We start from the raw sequence: 17234 nt of genomic DNA, 5'->3' as shown, positions 1-17234 counted from the left end.
GTGTTTGCAGTGTTGTTCTCTTGGTTGGTTCACCGCCAAGTTCCTTGCTTTCCCACTGGATAAGCAGAAGGGGCTGGCTTGCCACCCGTTATTGTATTTCAGCAGTTCAACAAGTTTATATCTAACAATCCCCTGCTACCGTATGCTCTCACCCTCCCAGTCTGGGCTCTCGGTGATCAGAAAGTGTAGGGTTCCTTCCAGTTATATGGTTTTCATTATTGTAACCCTAACGGGTGATTGCTGATCGTGATATTGTTCCAAAAAAACAAAAGAAAATTAGTGGGAATATTACAGATGCCTGTGTTACTACTCTAGAGAGGCCGTAGTGGATTGAGAGCATCATATAGCCGAGAAGGATTGACAGTTAGTAGAGAAGACCACTTAGCTTGTGAGATAGTTGGTGGAGAAAGATAAGAAGCTGATGGCAAAGGATTGCGAGCTCAAGAAAATGAAGATACAGTTGATGGACGTGGCTTACATGGTGAAGGCAACTTAGGAGAGGGAATTGGTGGCCAATCAACTCCTTCAGTAGCAGCACTCCTAGGTGTCTACCTTGACATCCTCTATGCTTCCAAGGACGTCCTCTCATCTTTCTTAATGATTTCCTTCAATTTTGTTGTGTACTAGCTCCCATTTCGTTCTAGTTGTTTGGAAGACAACTTCCTTTTTGGGGGGGTTGATGTTGTCGGCAGTTTATGCCAAGTTGTTCAGAAATAAATATTGTTATTAGATGTGTTAATTGTGTAAGTATTAGTTGGCTATGTTCTGTAATGTTGTTTAATTGTTCCTGACGAGTAGTTGAGTTTGGCAATTCCTGCTGGTTGGTAATCTTAACCAACCACGGGGTAGTATTTATGTACTCATTTAGTTGTGTTGAGGACCGATTCCTTATTGTACACATTGCATATTGAAATGAATGATAGATCTTTCTGGAACTCTATTTTACTTGGCATTGCTGTACTCTATTATTCTATGTTCTATAAATGATATTTACGTTTACTCTGCATGTTAAATAATATTACCCTGTAAACAATTACCATCAACCAAACTTATGCCAAAGTACATTTACTGCAAACCAAATATAAATTCATAAAGGTTACTGCTTCGATTGACATCTAAAGTTGGTCACTATCCCTTGTGGGAATATTGGTTAATAGTCTTAGTTAGTTATCAGCACCACTGTTCCTTAATGGAATTTTGACTTGTGGTATCCATCATGTCCTTTTGGTCTACTGACTTAAGTTTTTTAAATTCGTTAATTATCCCCTTTATAGTTGTTGGTTAAAGATCTGAGTCATCATTGTGACAATCCCTATTGGAATGTTTGTTATGATCTTAATCATAATTGCCACTATTTTTTATGGGACCATTGGCTTATAGTTATATTCCCAGCATTCCATACATGACTATTATCTTCTTTAGTTATGATTTCTACCATCCCATACTAGACAGTTGATGTATAATTTAATTTCTCAGCCATGCCTTACTGGATTGTTGACCCAAAACTTGGAATAACAATTATTGTTTTTAATAGTAGTCAACTGAGAAAGTACAACAATCAACATTCGACATTTAAAAATAAAATGTAGTCTTTAGAAACTCCCTGGGGTTAAAATACCTTGTAGAATCATTAGCAATTATAAATTATACCTCTAGTCAATTTTGGAGACTTTGTCAACTACCAATTGGTCCTTGTTCAGCACAGGAAGAGTGATGCATATTTAATGGTCAACACGACTCTATAAATCGTGATTTGGTCAAGCTAAGGTCATTAATTAATTTGATTACACATACTTAGCAAGGTAACAGGTAGGTTGATGTTGTCCAGATCGCTCCACTAAACTGAACAAAGCATAAATTTTAACCATGGACTTTATATATAGATAAGAAAGCTCTTTCTTTCTTCTTCAACTCTCTGTGTTAGGTCCATATTTTTCACAATTGTATTTTTTGTTACCTACTTATTATTGGAGTCTTGGACTACAACTAGCAGCTATCTTTTTATATAGTAATTGTATTTATGTCATGAATGTGGGAATGCTGATTAAACTCTTCAAATGAATTTTTGAGTGAACGGCATATACATTCATACGGAAGCTTACTGATGGGCTAATATATTGTGAAATTTTCCTAAACTAGAAAGCTAGAACAAAAGTACATGGTTAATTAGACAAATCATATTGAAATATTCTATCATGTAGCCTTGGGTTAGTATTTACTATGGAAGTGTAACAACTGTTAAGATGGGGTGTGTTTGGGCAAGTCTTTATTTCATTTATTTCTTTTTTGTGATATGTGCCATTTTATGAATTTAAATCAAGCTGTATCTGGAGTGCTTATTGTGGATCATCTTTTCTGGTATAACTGGATTTTGGCTCACCTGTGCGACCAAATGAGCATGCATTGCATAAAAATGTATTTCCCTTTACTATTCCATTGTAAAGCGGAATGGGCCTTTCTTTCTGGCCAAAAAGTACAATCTGAAAATAAGTTCAACCAACAATTTCCAAGTCCAAGTCAAACCTTAGTGTCAACAAAACACAAGAAGAACATGGACTCTTATTCAATAAATTCTAAGCCCTTCAAATGGTTAAGAAAATAGAAGAACATGAAACCACATTCTAAGATTGCACAAGTTAAATCAAAATGAAGGAACATGATTCTATTAAGTTATGTGCGGTATCAGAAACCCTCAAATTATAATTTTCAATGGAAATCTACCAATGTTGTTTCTATCAATATCTCATAATCATGAGGCATGGAACATATTCCAAATTCTTGCTTGTCTTTTTCAGTATCCTTTACTGTCAGACTGTAACAACACTGATTCATATTTCTAAATTACCAATTTATTTATCATAAACCAACATAAATCAACACTAAGAGGCATGGTAAATATGTGAAATCTGCCAGCTAGAAAGGCAGTTGACCAACAATTTGGAAAATCAATTCCACATATCATCAAAAGAAAGATTTGAGACAAAGGGACTACCCATATTTTTATCTACATTCTACGTTCCCAGGATTGTTCTACTTCCACCCTTTCAAATCCAACAAATCAGGTGAGCGAAATCCCACTAAATAAGTAAAAATTTAGTCCAAAGTTAGACTTAGTACTCGAAACCAGGCACTACAGAGACAATCTATTTGAAAAATTAATCAAACTATATCCTTTAAGCCCAAGACAAACAGTATCATCAGCAAAATGTGTGAATAGTAGTTCATTTGCATCTGGCATAGGCAGTCCCTAACGAGGAGCCTTGATGCTTATATTTCTCAATAAGCAGCACATTGCTTTTTGTTGTTGACATGAAAGGAGAAATGGCAAGCTGAACACCTTGGCTAATAGACTTCATCAATGAGAAATAGTTAGCCAGAGAGTAGTTATTTGTGATTGTGTTGATGCTTCTATCCTATTATAGGCTTTCTCAAAATCAGGTAATGATGTTGAAGTATCACAACCTAAAACATTAATCAATTCCATAGCCTTTTACTCAATGAGTAGATTCTCAAGATTATATATCTTCCCTCTATAATTTTTATTGGAGTAGATGAGAATGATACACAAAGAATCTGTTTTAATCTTTAATTATGCTTTATTTAGAATTTTAAGGGTCAGTGTAGAATACAATAGGTCTCCAATCTTTCACCAATCTTGTATGTCGAGACTTTACGGATAAGTTCAATTAGACTGCTACAAATATAATTGCCTAGATAATTGCTCTGAACAGCCCTTACATAATAATTGTACAAATCAACAAAAAGTAATTCATTGTCAGTCTGGTAGAATTCTACAGGAATAATGTTTATGCCTAGAGATTTGTCTTTCTCATTTGAGTTGATGTAAGATCCTGTAAGTTACATGTTCTATGGTGCAGTCATGACCTGGATTGGTATGATATCTGGTGGTGAAAATTACAAGAAATATTCAGTTCTTAATTTTTTTTGCATTTAATTACTATACCTTTTTGGGTATAGGATTACAGGGCTTAAGAAATCTATTGAAGATGTTAAATATAAATACGATCTCTCTATCTAACATTATTTTTCTTTTATAGATTACTATAAATAGACCAGCAAGACGGAATGCTTTTCGGCCACAAACTTTAAAAGAAATGACGCAAGCTCTTAATGATGCCCGAGATGATATCAAGATTGGAGTTATAATTTTGACAGGCAAAGTAATATTACCTTTCGTTACATTCCCTTTGAAGTCTTTGCTTTTTGTGATTGGCATGGTCAAGTAAAATTCTATGCATCGTGCAATATTCATTATGGATCTGCAAAAGAATTTGTGACACAAAGTCTAAAACTAATGCTTATATTTTGACAGAAGATGCGTTTGGAGTCATTAGATCCTTTGCAGCAACTTTTGGTAGTATTGGTTGCTTTATAATGTCATCATAGGTTTCTGGATTGAAATGGGCTCATAAAGCTAAAAAATAGTTCACGTTTATTCCAATTTACGGACTACAGTAATTCAATTCCTTTCTTGAGTCCCTCAAGTCCAAACAAGAAAGATTTTGACAGCAGGAAAGGAATGGTATTAATGTCCCTGTGTAACCATAAACAATCAAATGAAAGATTATTGGGATTATAAGCTAGTAGAAGCATGCTTAAAGCAAGGTAAGGCCTTAATGGTAGTATCTCCAGTCAGAAATCAATGAGTTGTCATTATGTTCAACTACAATATTCTTTTCCAAGATTTATCAAATGGCGTCACTTGAGGATATAATGCACTCTTATGCAATTCTGAGTGTGTAATGTTCCAAATTGAAAATTTTCTAATTTTTCACTTTTACAATGAACAAGCGTGAAATCTTAACAACTTTTGATTATCAAGATCCGGACGTGGGCAAGGTGAGAACATACAATGAAAGAGTTGAATAATATTATAATAAAATGCTTATTGGCGACAAGCCATGGAACTCACTATTGCATTCTTTTATAAACTCTGAAAGTAAGTCATGCTCAATCGAGCAGGGAGATTTTTTGATGAAATACAAATTAAAGCTTGAAATGAATAAAATTTGTTCTAGAGGCAAACCTTCTAGAACAATTACAAATACTGAATCTTCCAAAGAACCACACATAACATCATTAAAATTATTAATGCTGGGAATTAAAAATGTTTTCCTGATGTTGTGGCAGCATAGTTTCCATACTTTCAATTTTAAAATCAACTTCAACTTTTAAATTGTGTTTGGCGGTAAACTACACATAAATTGACAATATAAATACGATTTTAATGAACTGTATGACTGAATATTAACTGCAGAATTGATATTAAAATATAATTAATAGCTAAATTTCTATGATGAAATCTGATTTAATACCCAGTTCATTAATTATTTGGTTTAGCCATACTATATGATAGTGACAAAAACATTATTGACAATAGGACAGTCATGAAACATGATTCTACTTGACAAAATGGCAAAATTTAGGTTGAATCTTGTCACATATGGAAAATTTCTCATGGGCACAACACATTAGTAATGAGGTGATAAAACAACCAAACAATGTGTGCCCATAAAATGAGAATGGAAAAAAGCAACAAATTTATGAGAATGGGTGCCCTTATTCGACCCAAAAAGGGGAGTGCAGCAGTTTGAGTGTGAAAAAAGATGAATGATAGAAATTCCAAATGTGTCTCAACAAGACAATGAGGAATGGGCTGAAAATACCTCTTCTACCAACCATAGCCTTGAGGCTTAGACTAGACAAAAACTTGGTATGCCAGTTTTTGACAAAACTTAGATCCAATGCCAAAACTCGACAAATTTTAAAAATCATTGAATGATAGTGAATTGTAATTAAAACCTAATATATTTCATCTTGCATCAAAATAACTTCAGATACACATGAAAACTAATTTGTTAGATTTACCATACATGTGTACACAAAGAAATAGATAGAAAATGTCATATTGAAAGTTAAATTCCAAACTTGAATGCTGAAAAAAAGGGCAATGCTTTGATATGCTTAAATTTGTTTCTTGTGCACAAACAATGGATTTAGAAATCCATGTACACGGAATTAACAAAAAAATATATATAGAAAATTCAAACCATAGTCAAGAGGAGCCACTTCTCTAAACATTAGCTGCATGTCGTTGGACCTATACTACTGTGTGCAGATCAAAGTAGCAACTGCAACTGTTCTATCTATAGAAGAGGTAGTGACATCATCATGTACAAGTTTTTTGTCTTTAGGTGAATGGGCTCCCATCTCCTACCTCATTGCTAAAATCTTTGTCCTTATTGACCCATGCATGGCCCTCTTCTATAAATATGGGTTTGTCATCCTTGGATTCTCCTCCAACTTTATAGGGGGTAGTTCTTCATGAACAACTAAATTCTTCTTGTGGTGGAGGCACATATTGTGATGCACAACTTCAAGTCATTAACCTTTTCACTGACAATTTGTTGCAGTTTTTGGAGTTTGTTCAAATATACTCCAATCGCGCTGTCAACTTGCAGTGTTGCATGGTTGGCTCAACACTTAAGACGCCAATATGTCAAAGATTGGGCACCTCACTACAAAATTTTGCCCAATATGTATTTGTAACAGTATTATTAAAACATTTAAGTTTTAAATACTTAAATTTCAAATTTAATGACAAAAGAAGGAAAATATTTAAATTTTAAATCAATGTTTCAAAGAATGCAAGTTTTACCTATTCTAGAAATTGTCATTATCAATTTGCATATCTCAACTCTCAAGAAAAGAGATCTCCTAGTGCTTATTTGTAAATTTTAATCACACACACAATCTTTGCCTTCAATTGTGGACTTGGCTTCATAGCATTCATGATGGTGCAAAGCAAAGATAAAAAACTCTTACTCGGGAATAACTCTTTTTGGCCCAAAATTTTTGAAAACTCGAGATTGGGCAAAAGATTGGGAAAAAATTGGCAAAAACTCGACAAATTTATCGAACATTTGAAAATATATAATTCTTAAAATATTCTTGAAAAACACATGTATACACTGAATTTGTAGAACATAATACTGATTTCCATTGTATATAAATCAAAGTTTGAGTTAAATACATATCATATACCAAAAAATAAGTGCTACCTCTAAATGAATTTGAGTTCAATACATATTATAGAGGATTTGCATTCCTTGAATCTCCTTTTTGTAGAATTAATGTTCTCCTCTACTTCACATCTTTCATAAAATAAATACTTTGTTCAATAGCTAGCATTGGCATGTGCACACAAAGCCTTTCAAATTTTCAGCTCATGTCATACACATTGATGAAATTTGTCAGCCTTCACAACATACCTTCAGCTTCAACAACATGGTTCATGAAGTACGAGACTTCCACATGAAACTACCATAGCATGCAAAAACACCATACTGAAGTTTTCCTCACACTTACACCCAAAGGATTCACATTCTTAGCATAAATATGCCACATCCCTTGAAGGCAACTATTTTTAACTTGTTGTGGATGGGTACACAATTACACTGATTCACAAATGGCGAGGTGCAAGGTTATGTAATCAATTGCGTGATAGTATTCAGTAAAAGAACACTTGACAAATCATTATTGCAGATTTATTTGAGCTTTTCTCCTGATTTTTTGCGATTTTTTCCAATAAAATTGCCTCGATTTTTTCAAAAAAATCGCCCAAGAGTTTTTTGCAGATTAAATCGTTGCTATAAATGACTCGCGATAAATCGGGAGTCAAGATTTTTTGCAGATTTTTTCATCTATGGTGCAAAGTACACCTATAACCTCTTCTTTAGTATTGAAGCTCTCAAGAAATTAGAAGAGTGGGTTGAGGAAGTATGCATGAGCATGAAGTGGTTTGGAAGTTGTCTCATCCAACACTAGTCTATGATATTCCAAATGGGTCCATAGTTTTCCACCATACTTGCATAGAAATATCTAATACCCTCCTTGTCTTAATCCATACCCACACAAATGTAACTCTTGTAAATTTTCTTCATCAACAATATGGAGGAAAAGCAATGACTCAATCACCTGTAAAAAATCAAAATTCAAATAGTCAAAAAATTAACTTTAGTTACTCTACACTTAAGCTTTAATTTCTAAATGAAGAATAAATAAAATTTATACACTTAGAAAAGAAAAGTAAAAAGCTTTAAAGACTTACATACGCAATCTTTTTTGTAGGAGTCCAAATATGAGTCTCATCAATTACCTAATCAGCCACATTGATCTTAGTAGTCATTTGAGTAGGAAGTTCTGCTTGACTACTTGTTAACAAACATTTGCTTAAAGAAAGTTTTTGCTTATAGCAAATAATGAAAGCTAATGAATGATGTTGCAAAATAAGTTTTTCATGCTCTGCAATTGATCCAACATTAGATTAATGCAATGTATTGAGCAAGGAGTCTAAAAAATGTTAGGGTGTCTCTCCATTAGTAATCTACCTACAACATCATCTGCTCTGTTGTTGGTGACTACTAGTACTACATTTCCCCTGCAACTTCCACCAAAAATTCTCCCAAAATACCACAAATAATTTGCATTTGAAATCTTCCTTGAATCCTTGATTGACTTCAAGAAGATACTAAAAACTTTAGTAGGGTCCTATTTTTTCTATCAACCCATCCATTGGCCATGATAGTGCAATCCTTCTTCCTCCAAATAACTTGTTGCTCATCAACAATTGGTTGTACATCAACCACCTTCTGCATCAAAATTGGTCCCCTAAGATCATCAATCGTAAGGGCTTTGAACCCCTGACCAGCCATGGCAATTGCATCAACCGATACTTGCTAATATGGGAATCTAAAATACACACTCTAAAAAAATACATTAGAATTAAAGATAATTAATTGAAAAACCTTAAATTCTAAACAAATTTGTTAGAAGACGAGACCTAAAATGTCAAAATGTTACCTGCTGCATTGAAGGGAATGTTGCAAAAAATACCAAAAGTCAGCAATTGCACTCCTTGTGGCTATATGTTTGTCCTTGTTCCAACTTGTGATTTGAAAAGGTGGTGGTGTTTAAAAAATAGTTGTTAAAAATTCTTTTATGCCAATAATTGTGGTTAGTTGTTTCTAGAAAAATATGGAAGAACAAGTTATGGTCCCCTCAAGGCTTGGAGCTTGTGTCTACCATGAATTTGGTGAAAAGTGTTGAATCATGTGATGCAATCTGTCATGTCCCCTTTGTAAGCCAGTTAATTAGTAAATAAGGCTTTTTAATGCTTTAATAGAAAATAATAGTATTAAGTTATATCCGCGGGTAGTTAGTTGCCGGACGGTTGATGGCCTAATCGACCGCGAACTCTTTATATTGTAAACTTGTAGCACATTGTGGGGACATCGGATTTGGAGAGAAATATGATATACACCTGTCTTACACGAATCTATTTTGGTATACTGTGTTGTGTGTTATTGGTTCCATGCTAATGAATTGCTATGCTCTGGTATTGTACATTGTATATTGATGTTCCCTATGCTACCACCTGAACCACTTAGGCTACTAACATTTTGGCGCCGTTGCCTAAATCGAACCTGAAGGTCTGAGGAGGGAAAGCTGGTGGGATGGAAATATAATGGGTCGTCCATTCGACCGAAATATCCTGGTGACAGACAGTGACATAGAAGATAACACGGAAGTAACCAAGGAGGATCAGTTGACACAGGACTTGATTCACGCGTGGGACGTTTCCGTGGACCAGTACGTACAGCAAGAAGCGGAACTGAGCGCTGTCTCGGCTGATATGGTACGGGCGGAACTCAACGTGAACCAGGCAGTACATGATCGCCTGGGTAGCCTTCCAAGGTTGTTGGCACGTGTACTCGTGGAACGTGAAGAGGAACGAGAGAACACACGAAGGGAGCAACGCAGGCAGCAAGTCCTCCAACAGTATAAAGAAAGGAATCAAAGGGAAGAAGAACAGAGGGACTATACACAACGACGAAACCGCCACAATTCCAATAATTAATGCCAAATACACTCAACAAAGATTGAAACCGAGAAGCCTCGGAGGAACAAGAAGGGAACCAAGAAGACATAGTAAGAAGATCCCTGCGGATCCAAGAGCAACTCGAGAGGCGCCTGAAACTCTACAAGATAGTGGAAGAAAGAGGGAGCCTGGCGGAAGGTTCTCGACAACATACACAAGCATGCGACAAGAGTCACAACAGCCCAGAAGCATTAGGTAGTAGTGATAATTGGGAACAAACAACCGCGCCAACCGGGTCATTCAACAATTCCCAGGATAACTCGGGGAGTACGAGGAAGATGGCACATAACTCCGAAAAACAGAAACTCCCCAGATTCAATGGACTAGGATCGGAGGATCTCGCTCGCCATTGTAAAACTTGTGTCACCATATGGCAGGCCAATGGCGAGGATGATGAGGATAACTGGCTGAAAGCATTTCCAGCCACCCTCTGTGGTATTGCCATTGACTGGTACACGGACCTACCCATCACTTCAAAGGATACCTGGAAAAGACTTGCTAAGGCATTTGAGGAGGAGTTTCGGCTACTGCGGGATGATGATGAGATCGTCGCAGAAATATACAACACCAAACAGGGCAAGAGTGAGACGGTACGGTCCTACTACCACAAACTAAAAGAATTAATTGGCAAGATGGATAATACCCTGGTCGACGGGTTAAAGAAGCGATGGTTTATTGAGGGTCTGCAACCATCACTGCGGAAAAAGATGAAGGTAGTACCCCCATCTACTTTCATGGAGGCATACAATAGAGCCATGGATATTGAAAGCGAGAACAAGACACCAAAGGGCAAGAAGCGCACAAGCGATGAAGATAGTAGTGATCAGGAGAGTGAGGAGGAGTCACATATGATACAAGCACTCCGGAAGTATATGAGACGAATGATGCGGGAAATGCGGACACAAAAGGAAGAAAGTAGGGAGGGCAGAGACCTCTGGTGCATAGAGTGCAAACTGGAGGGACACACAAAAACCAATTGTCCAAAGAAAGCTTTTTGTGACATCTGCCAAGTGTTGGGGCATGCTATTAAGGAATGCCCCTACAACTTGAAGGCAAGGAGTGCCCAGGTACTATATGCTCAAGAGCAGGCAACACCACCCACTACACCCACCAAGAACACAAACTCAGATGCGTCACCAGGTGGCTATAGGAACAGCCGGAGGGGGAGTAACAACAACAGCAATAATAATACACCATGGGGTCGCATCCAATACGATGCAAAAGGAAGACCAATGATACAATGTCGACGATGTAATGAATGGGGCCATTTTGCACGCGACTGCCAGAGTGGTGCTGGGCAAGGAGGGCTACTCTGCAAATGGTGTGGGCCCGACAATCATGAAGATACGGAATGTCCAAGGCAGAAAGGCGTGAACATGTTGGAGGTAGTACGGCCAGAACCAGATGCACGGTGCCCAGAAGTACTAGCCATTACCTGATCTCATACAAGGAAACTACTATACCTTGACCCAGGCACAGAGAAGGGAAGATGAAAAGAGGCACAGAGAGAAGTAGAAAGGGAAATGAGTGAGGAATGGAGAAAGCCAACACCCCACAAAACCACTAACACCATACGAACCGACTCCGAAACAACCATAATGAAACAACTACTGCAAACCACCGTGCCGGTCCGCATAGTGGATCTGTTGCAAACACTACCACAACTACGGATAGCTATAAACCAAGTGGAGGAGACCAGGAAGGAGGGGAAGACGCCGAACCACAGGGAGGAAATGGAAGAAAGGAACCACTCAAAGGAGACTAATGACCCTATGTTGATGACAGTAGGGGTAGGTAGGACACCAGCCGTAGTAGAAATGGAGATTCTCGGGTTCAGGCTTACTAACACCATCGTAGACGGTGGGTCTGCTATAAACGTGCTACCTGAGGAGACATGGAAAACCTTGGGGAAGCTGACACTCTGGCCGCCAGCCTTCCACCTCGTAGGAGCCGATTAGCATGGCATCAAACCATTGGGCACGCTTATGGGCCAAAAGGTAACTATCGGGACACAACACTTCTTTTTAGATTTCATGGTCATATCATTGGAGTGGAAGGGATATGATGCACTTTTGGGAAGAGGATGGCTTGTCACGGCCAAAGCAGACCACAACTGGAAGAAAAATACCCTTTCCATTGAAAGTGAGGGAAACAAATATGTCATTGACCTGCGAAACCAGCAGGTGAGTCAAGAAATGGCCTCAGATTCTGACTTGGAGGAGGATACCGTGAGGGAAAAAGGTGAGATAGAGCCCAATGGAGAAGGGGTGCTTCGCCTCGGTAATTGCTCAGAAGATGAAACGAGTTCTCTCAGTGGACTATTCCACTAACAGATGGAAGACTACGAGATCTTCCAACTAGAGTGCAATGTATTGGAAATCATCGAGTTAGGAAACGATGACACCTACCCGCCACAATTTGCAGAATACGAGGAAGGAGGGGCAGAAGTAGACAGCACACCGACACACCAATTTGAGAAAGAAGTGGTACAATATGAGGAACCAAAGGTTCAGAGCACCAACTTGGGAGATGAAAAGGACCCAAGAGTAATAATGGTTGGAGGTGATTGGGACCCTGTACTAAAGGCGGCGGCATTTAAGATATTCTTGGAGTATAAAGATGTGTTCGCCTGGACTTATAAAGATCTGAAGGGAGTACCCTCGGAACTATGCGTACATCGAATACCTTTGATGGAAGGGGCAAGGCCTGTACGGAAACGCCCCTATTGCATGAATAAGAACTATGCGGCCAAGGTACAAGAAGAAATAGAAAAAATGCTAGACGCTGGGATCATCTTCCGAGTGCAAACTAGTGAATGGGTTTCCCCCATTGTTATTTCCCTGAAAAAGGAAGGAAACCAGATCCGCATTTGCGTGGACTTCAGAAGCTTAAATGCTGTAACCATTAAGGACCCGTTTCCGATACCGTTTACTGATAGTATCCTCGAAGAGGTAGCAGGGCATGAGATTTACTCCTTCATGGACGGCTTTTCCGGCTATAACCAGATCAACATCGCGGAGGAGGACAAACTCAAAACCACATTTATTGTGGAAGATGGAGTTTTTGCGTACAACCGTATGCCATTTGGGCTATGCAACGCCCCAGTCACTTTCCAGAGGATCATACTCCACATCTTTGACAAAATGGCCACTGGGAACTTCAAGGCCTTCTTGGACGACTAGTCAATATATAGTGATAAGGAAAACCATTTGAGGATACTGGGGGAATGCATGGACCGGTGTCGATGAGCAAGACTGGCACTCAATCCCAAGAAATGTAGGTTCCTAGTGCCACAGGGGAGATTACTCGGCCACATAGTTTGTAAGGCAGGGTTAAAAACAGACCCAGATAAGATCAGAGTTATTCTCGACATGGATAGCCCAACAGATGTTACGGGGATCAAATCCTTCCTTGGCCATGTTGGGTACTACCGACGGTTCATTAAAGGATTTGCAGAAGTGTCCCTTCCACTGGAACGCCTAACAAGGAAAGGGGAACCATTTGTGTGGGACAAGGAACAGAACGAAGCCTTCCAAGGAACAAAACGAAGCCTTCCAAGAACTCAAAACCAGATTGGTAAGTGCACCTATTTTGGCATACCCAAATTGGGAGAATAAATTTCATGTACATGTGGACACTTCTAACTTTGCAATTGGAGCCATCTTAACGCAACCCGGATCCTCAAGCTTAGACCACCCAATATATTTTGCTAGTAGGTTACTGTCAAAAGCAGAAAGAAATTATAGCACCACTGAAAGGGAAGCCTTGGGAATGGTATATGTAGTACAAAAGTTCCGCCATTATCTTTTAGCCACACCATTCACATTTTTCGTGGATCACCAAGCACTTATGTACCTGGTGAACAAACCGGTTATTCAAGGACGGGTAAGCCAATGGTTGATTTTGCTTCAGGAATTTACTTTCAATGTCGTGGTGCGACCAGGGAAAAGTCACGTAATGGCTGATCGCCTGTCTAGAATAAAATCCGGGGAGCCAGGGGAAGGAGGAGTGAGCGAAGATTTCCCCGATGGCCATTTATTCAAGATAGTCGTGTTACCTTCCTGGTACGAGAAACTCGGGCAGTATCTTTCTACAGCAACATTTCCAGGTGACATGAGCCCAAGTGAGAGAAGGAAGCTCGCACTAAAAAGTACCACGTTCCAATTGATCCAAGGGCTCCTATATAAACTAGGGCCGGACAGTATCTTGCGAAGATGTGTCCTAGAGGAAGAAATTCCTGGAGTCCTAAGAGAATCTCACGAAGGACTAGCAAGAGGACATATGGGGCCGGATACCACGACACGAAAAATTTTGCTAGCAGGGCTCTGGTGGCCTACACTTTATGTAGATGCGAGGGAATGGGTGACTAGGTGCGACACGTGCCAAAGGGTAGGTAAGCCACTCAAACGAGACTTCATGCCGTTGTTCCCGTCCCAACCACAGGAATTGTTCGAAAGATGGGGACTGGATTTCGTAGGACCTATGAGGACAAGCAAAGTGCATAGATGCCACTACATTGTGGTGGCTACAGAATACCTCACTAAGTGGGCGGAAGCCAGAGCTTTACCCGAGAACACAGCCTTGAGCACTGCCAAGTTCCTCTATGAACACATTGTGACCCGGTTCGGGATATCCCTGCAACTCACGAGTGATAGGGGGGTACACTTTGTCAATCAAGTGATACGCAATATGACAACAGAATTCAAGATTTTCCACACATTGTCTAGCCCATACTATCCCAGGGCGAATGGCCAAGTGGAGTCCACCAACAAAGTACTAGTATCTATTCTCTACAAGACGTGTGGAGTAGAGCAAGGAGATTGTCAAGAGCGATTACCAGCAGTACTGTGGGCCTATCGGACAACGTACAAAGCGACAACCACACACACTCCCTTTCAGCTTATGTATGGATAGGAGGCAGTGATGCTAGTAGAATACACTGTACCAACCTTGCGGATAGCAGTGTAGAACAGATGGGGGGATGAGGAAAGCCTAAAGGAACGACTTATGACCTTACAAAAATTAGATGAGCGCCGCTTAATGGCACAATGGGCCATAGAAGTAGCTAAAAACAGAAGAAAAGCTTGGCATGATAAACATCTAAGGCGGATGAAGTTCTCGCCAGGACAGCTGGTACTCAAGTACAATGGCCGGAATGAACTCCGACCAGGTAAATTTCGACTTCGATGGCTAGGGCCATACAAAGTAAGGGAGGTGGGAAAAAATGGAGCTATTAAATTGTCCAACTTGGATGACAGCCCCATCAAAGATCCAGTAAATGGATCAAAATTAAAAATCTACAAAGAAAGGGAGTCCATAGCCATTAATATGGTGGCCATTAAAATGGTGGAACCCATAGGGGGCCACAAGGACAAAATGATGGTGATCAAAAAAAATAAAATAGCCAATTTCCAAACAGAAATAAAGTGGAGCAAAGAAAAAATAAAGAGAGAAGAGGACGGAGAGAGAAAAAGAATAAGAAAAAACGCAAGGCAAAAATATTTAAAAATAAAAGACCAAGGCAAAATATCAAAAAATAAAACCAAAACATTAAAAATAATAGCAAAAGAAAAACATAAGAAGGCAAGCAAGGAGACTCATACCACCGTATGCACAACAAGGACGTGGGCAGAAAGCGGAGCAAAAGCGGCCACACACGAAAGACACATTGCACGCACCGTGGGTGTACGCGGGGTGGGCGTACGCAGGGTGGAAGAGAAAGCACGCAGCGAGGAGGAGAGAGCACGCAGCAGAGTGAAGGGGGCAGACGCGGCAGGAGGAAGAGCATACGCAGCAGGGAGGTACGCGGAGTGGAGGCCAGCAGGGAGGAAGGCGTACGCGGAGTGGAGGCCAGGGTACGCAGCGGGGAGGAAGGCGTACGCGTAGTGGAGGCCAGCGTACGCAGTGGGGAGGAGGGCGTACGCAGTGCGAAGGTAGGCGTACGCAATGCAGAAGGGAGCTGGGGCGTGGGACGGGGACACAGCACCAGCGGCACAACACAGAGCAGCAACGCAAAGGGGGCGAAGGTAGGCGTATGCAGCGTAGAAGGAAGCTGGGGTGTGGGATGGGGACACAGCACCAGCGGCACAACACAGAGCAGCAGCGCAAAGGGGGCGGCACGTAGGAAAAAAAGCACGCAACCACCAGCGTACACAATCAGCAGACGGAGGGGTGGCGGAATTCGGCCACGACATACATAACCCTCGGGAAATAGGCTACCGATCACGCGGCACCTAAAATACACAACACCTCAGCCCCAACCACAGAATATAGGCCCACAGCCCTCGGGTATAGCACCATACACGCACAAGATGGTGAAAGGGAGTCATGGCAAACCTAGAAGGGGAAGTTATGACATAAATTACAAAGCTAGCACTTCTAACAAGCAAGCAATGGCCATGCCAGGAACCGGCAAGAAAAGCCAAGAGCGGGCATCGGGACAGGTGAATGTAGAGAATGTCACATTTGAAGGAGTGCTTGGAAGCAAGTGCAGGAAGTGGTGGGAAAACAATGAGGAGGACCACCCCCTAAAGAGTTCATTGAAGAAAGCAGAAGTTGACAAAATCATTTTCATGCCCATCTTCAACCTAAAAGAATTTGAGCCTATATTGCATGCCATGGTCCATGGGTATGAGCAGGACAGGCATAGATCAGTAATTGACTATTTGGGATAGATAGTGGTCATTTCTTATGCACCCAAAGAATTCAGCAAGGTTTTCGGCATTCCCAGTAGTGGTGATTCAGCTATGAAACCATCAGCAAGAATGCCTACAGAAGAAAAGAAGTGGCTCTTGGAACACATTTGCGGCAACGCACTCACAAAAGAGCAATGGAACAGTTTATGGCAGAATAGCAATAGAAGGGGCTTGAAGAAATCTTATCTCACCTCACCAGAATGGAGATGTGTCCTAGATATCATAAAGAGTAAGCTAACAGCAGCAAGCCGAGCATCCGATGTTGCAATATGGATGCTACGCCTCATGCATGGATTGAGTAATGGCAAAATTTATAACTGGGGCCGCGTCCTTTCCAGCCGTGTGAAGGAAGCCATGCTCCTCAAACACAAGACCCTATACGTGCCCCATCACCTCATTGCCCTCTTCTTGGAAGCATTGAGAACTCAAGTGGCGTTGGAAAATAGAGGAGGATTTGTGGCCTCAAGTCGGGTGGAGCCCTACAAGCCAGCCATGCATTATTGGCTACACCTGGACACTTTTGCAGTAACCACAGAGACAACACCGAGGAAAAAAGCAAGGCAAGAACCGGCAGGGAG

At 40.2% G+C, this 17234-nt stretch overlaps 1 protein-coding gene across 2 annotated transcripts in view; it reads left to right on the top strand.

Moving 5' to 3' along the window:
• Positions 1-17234, top strand: part of LOC131078958 (1,4-dihydroxy-2-naphthoyl-CoA synthase, peroxisomal) — a 311267-nt gene that overhangs the window by 58808 nt on the left and 235225 nt on the right. For both annotated transcript variants that reach the window (XM_058016811.2, XM_058016812.2), the window contains exon 2: positions 4059-4181. In XM_058016811.2, coding sequence (XP_057872794.1) covers positions 4059-4181 — 123 coding nt within the window. The remainder of the gene's footprint in view (positions 1-4058; positions 4182-17234) is intronic.

The sequence above is a fragment of the Cryptomeria japonica genome, chromosome 10, assembly GCF_030272615.1.
Source record: "Cryptomeria japonica chromosome 10, Sugi_1.0, whole genome shotgun sequence".
Classification (NCBI taxonomy): domain Eukaryota; kingdom Viridiplantae; phylum Streptophyta; class Pinopsida; order Cupressales; family Cupressaceae; genus Cryptomeria; species Cryptomeria japonica.
Note: the sequence above shows the minus strand (reverse complement) of the source record. Positions and strands in the feature narration are given on the sequence as shown.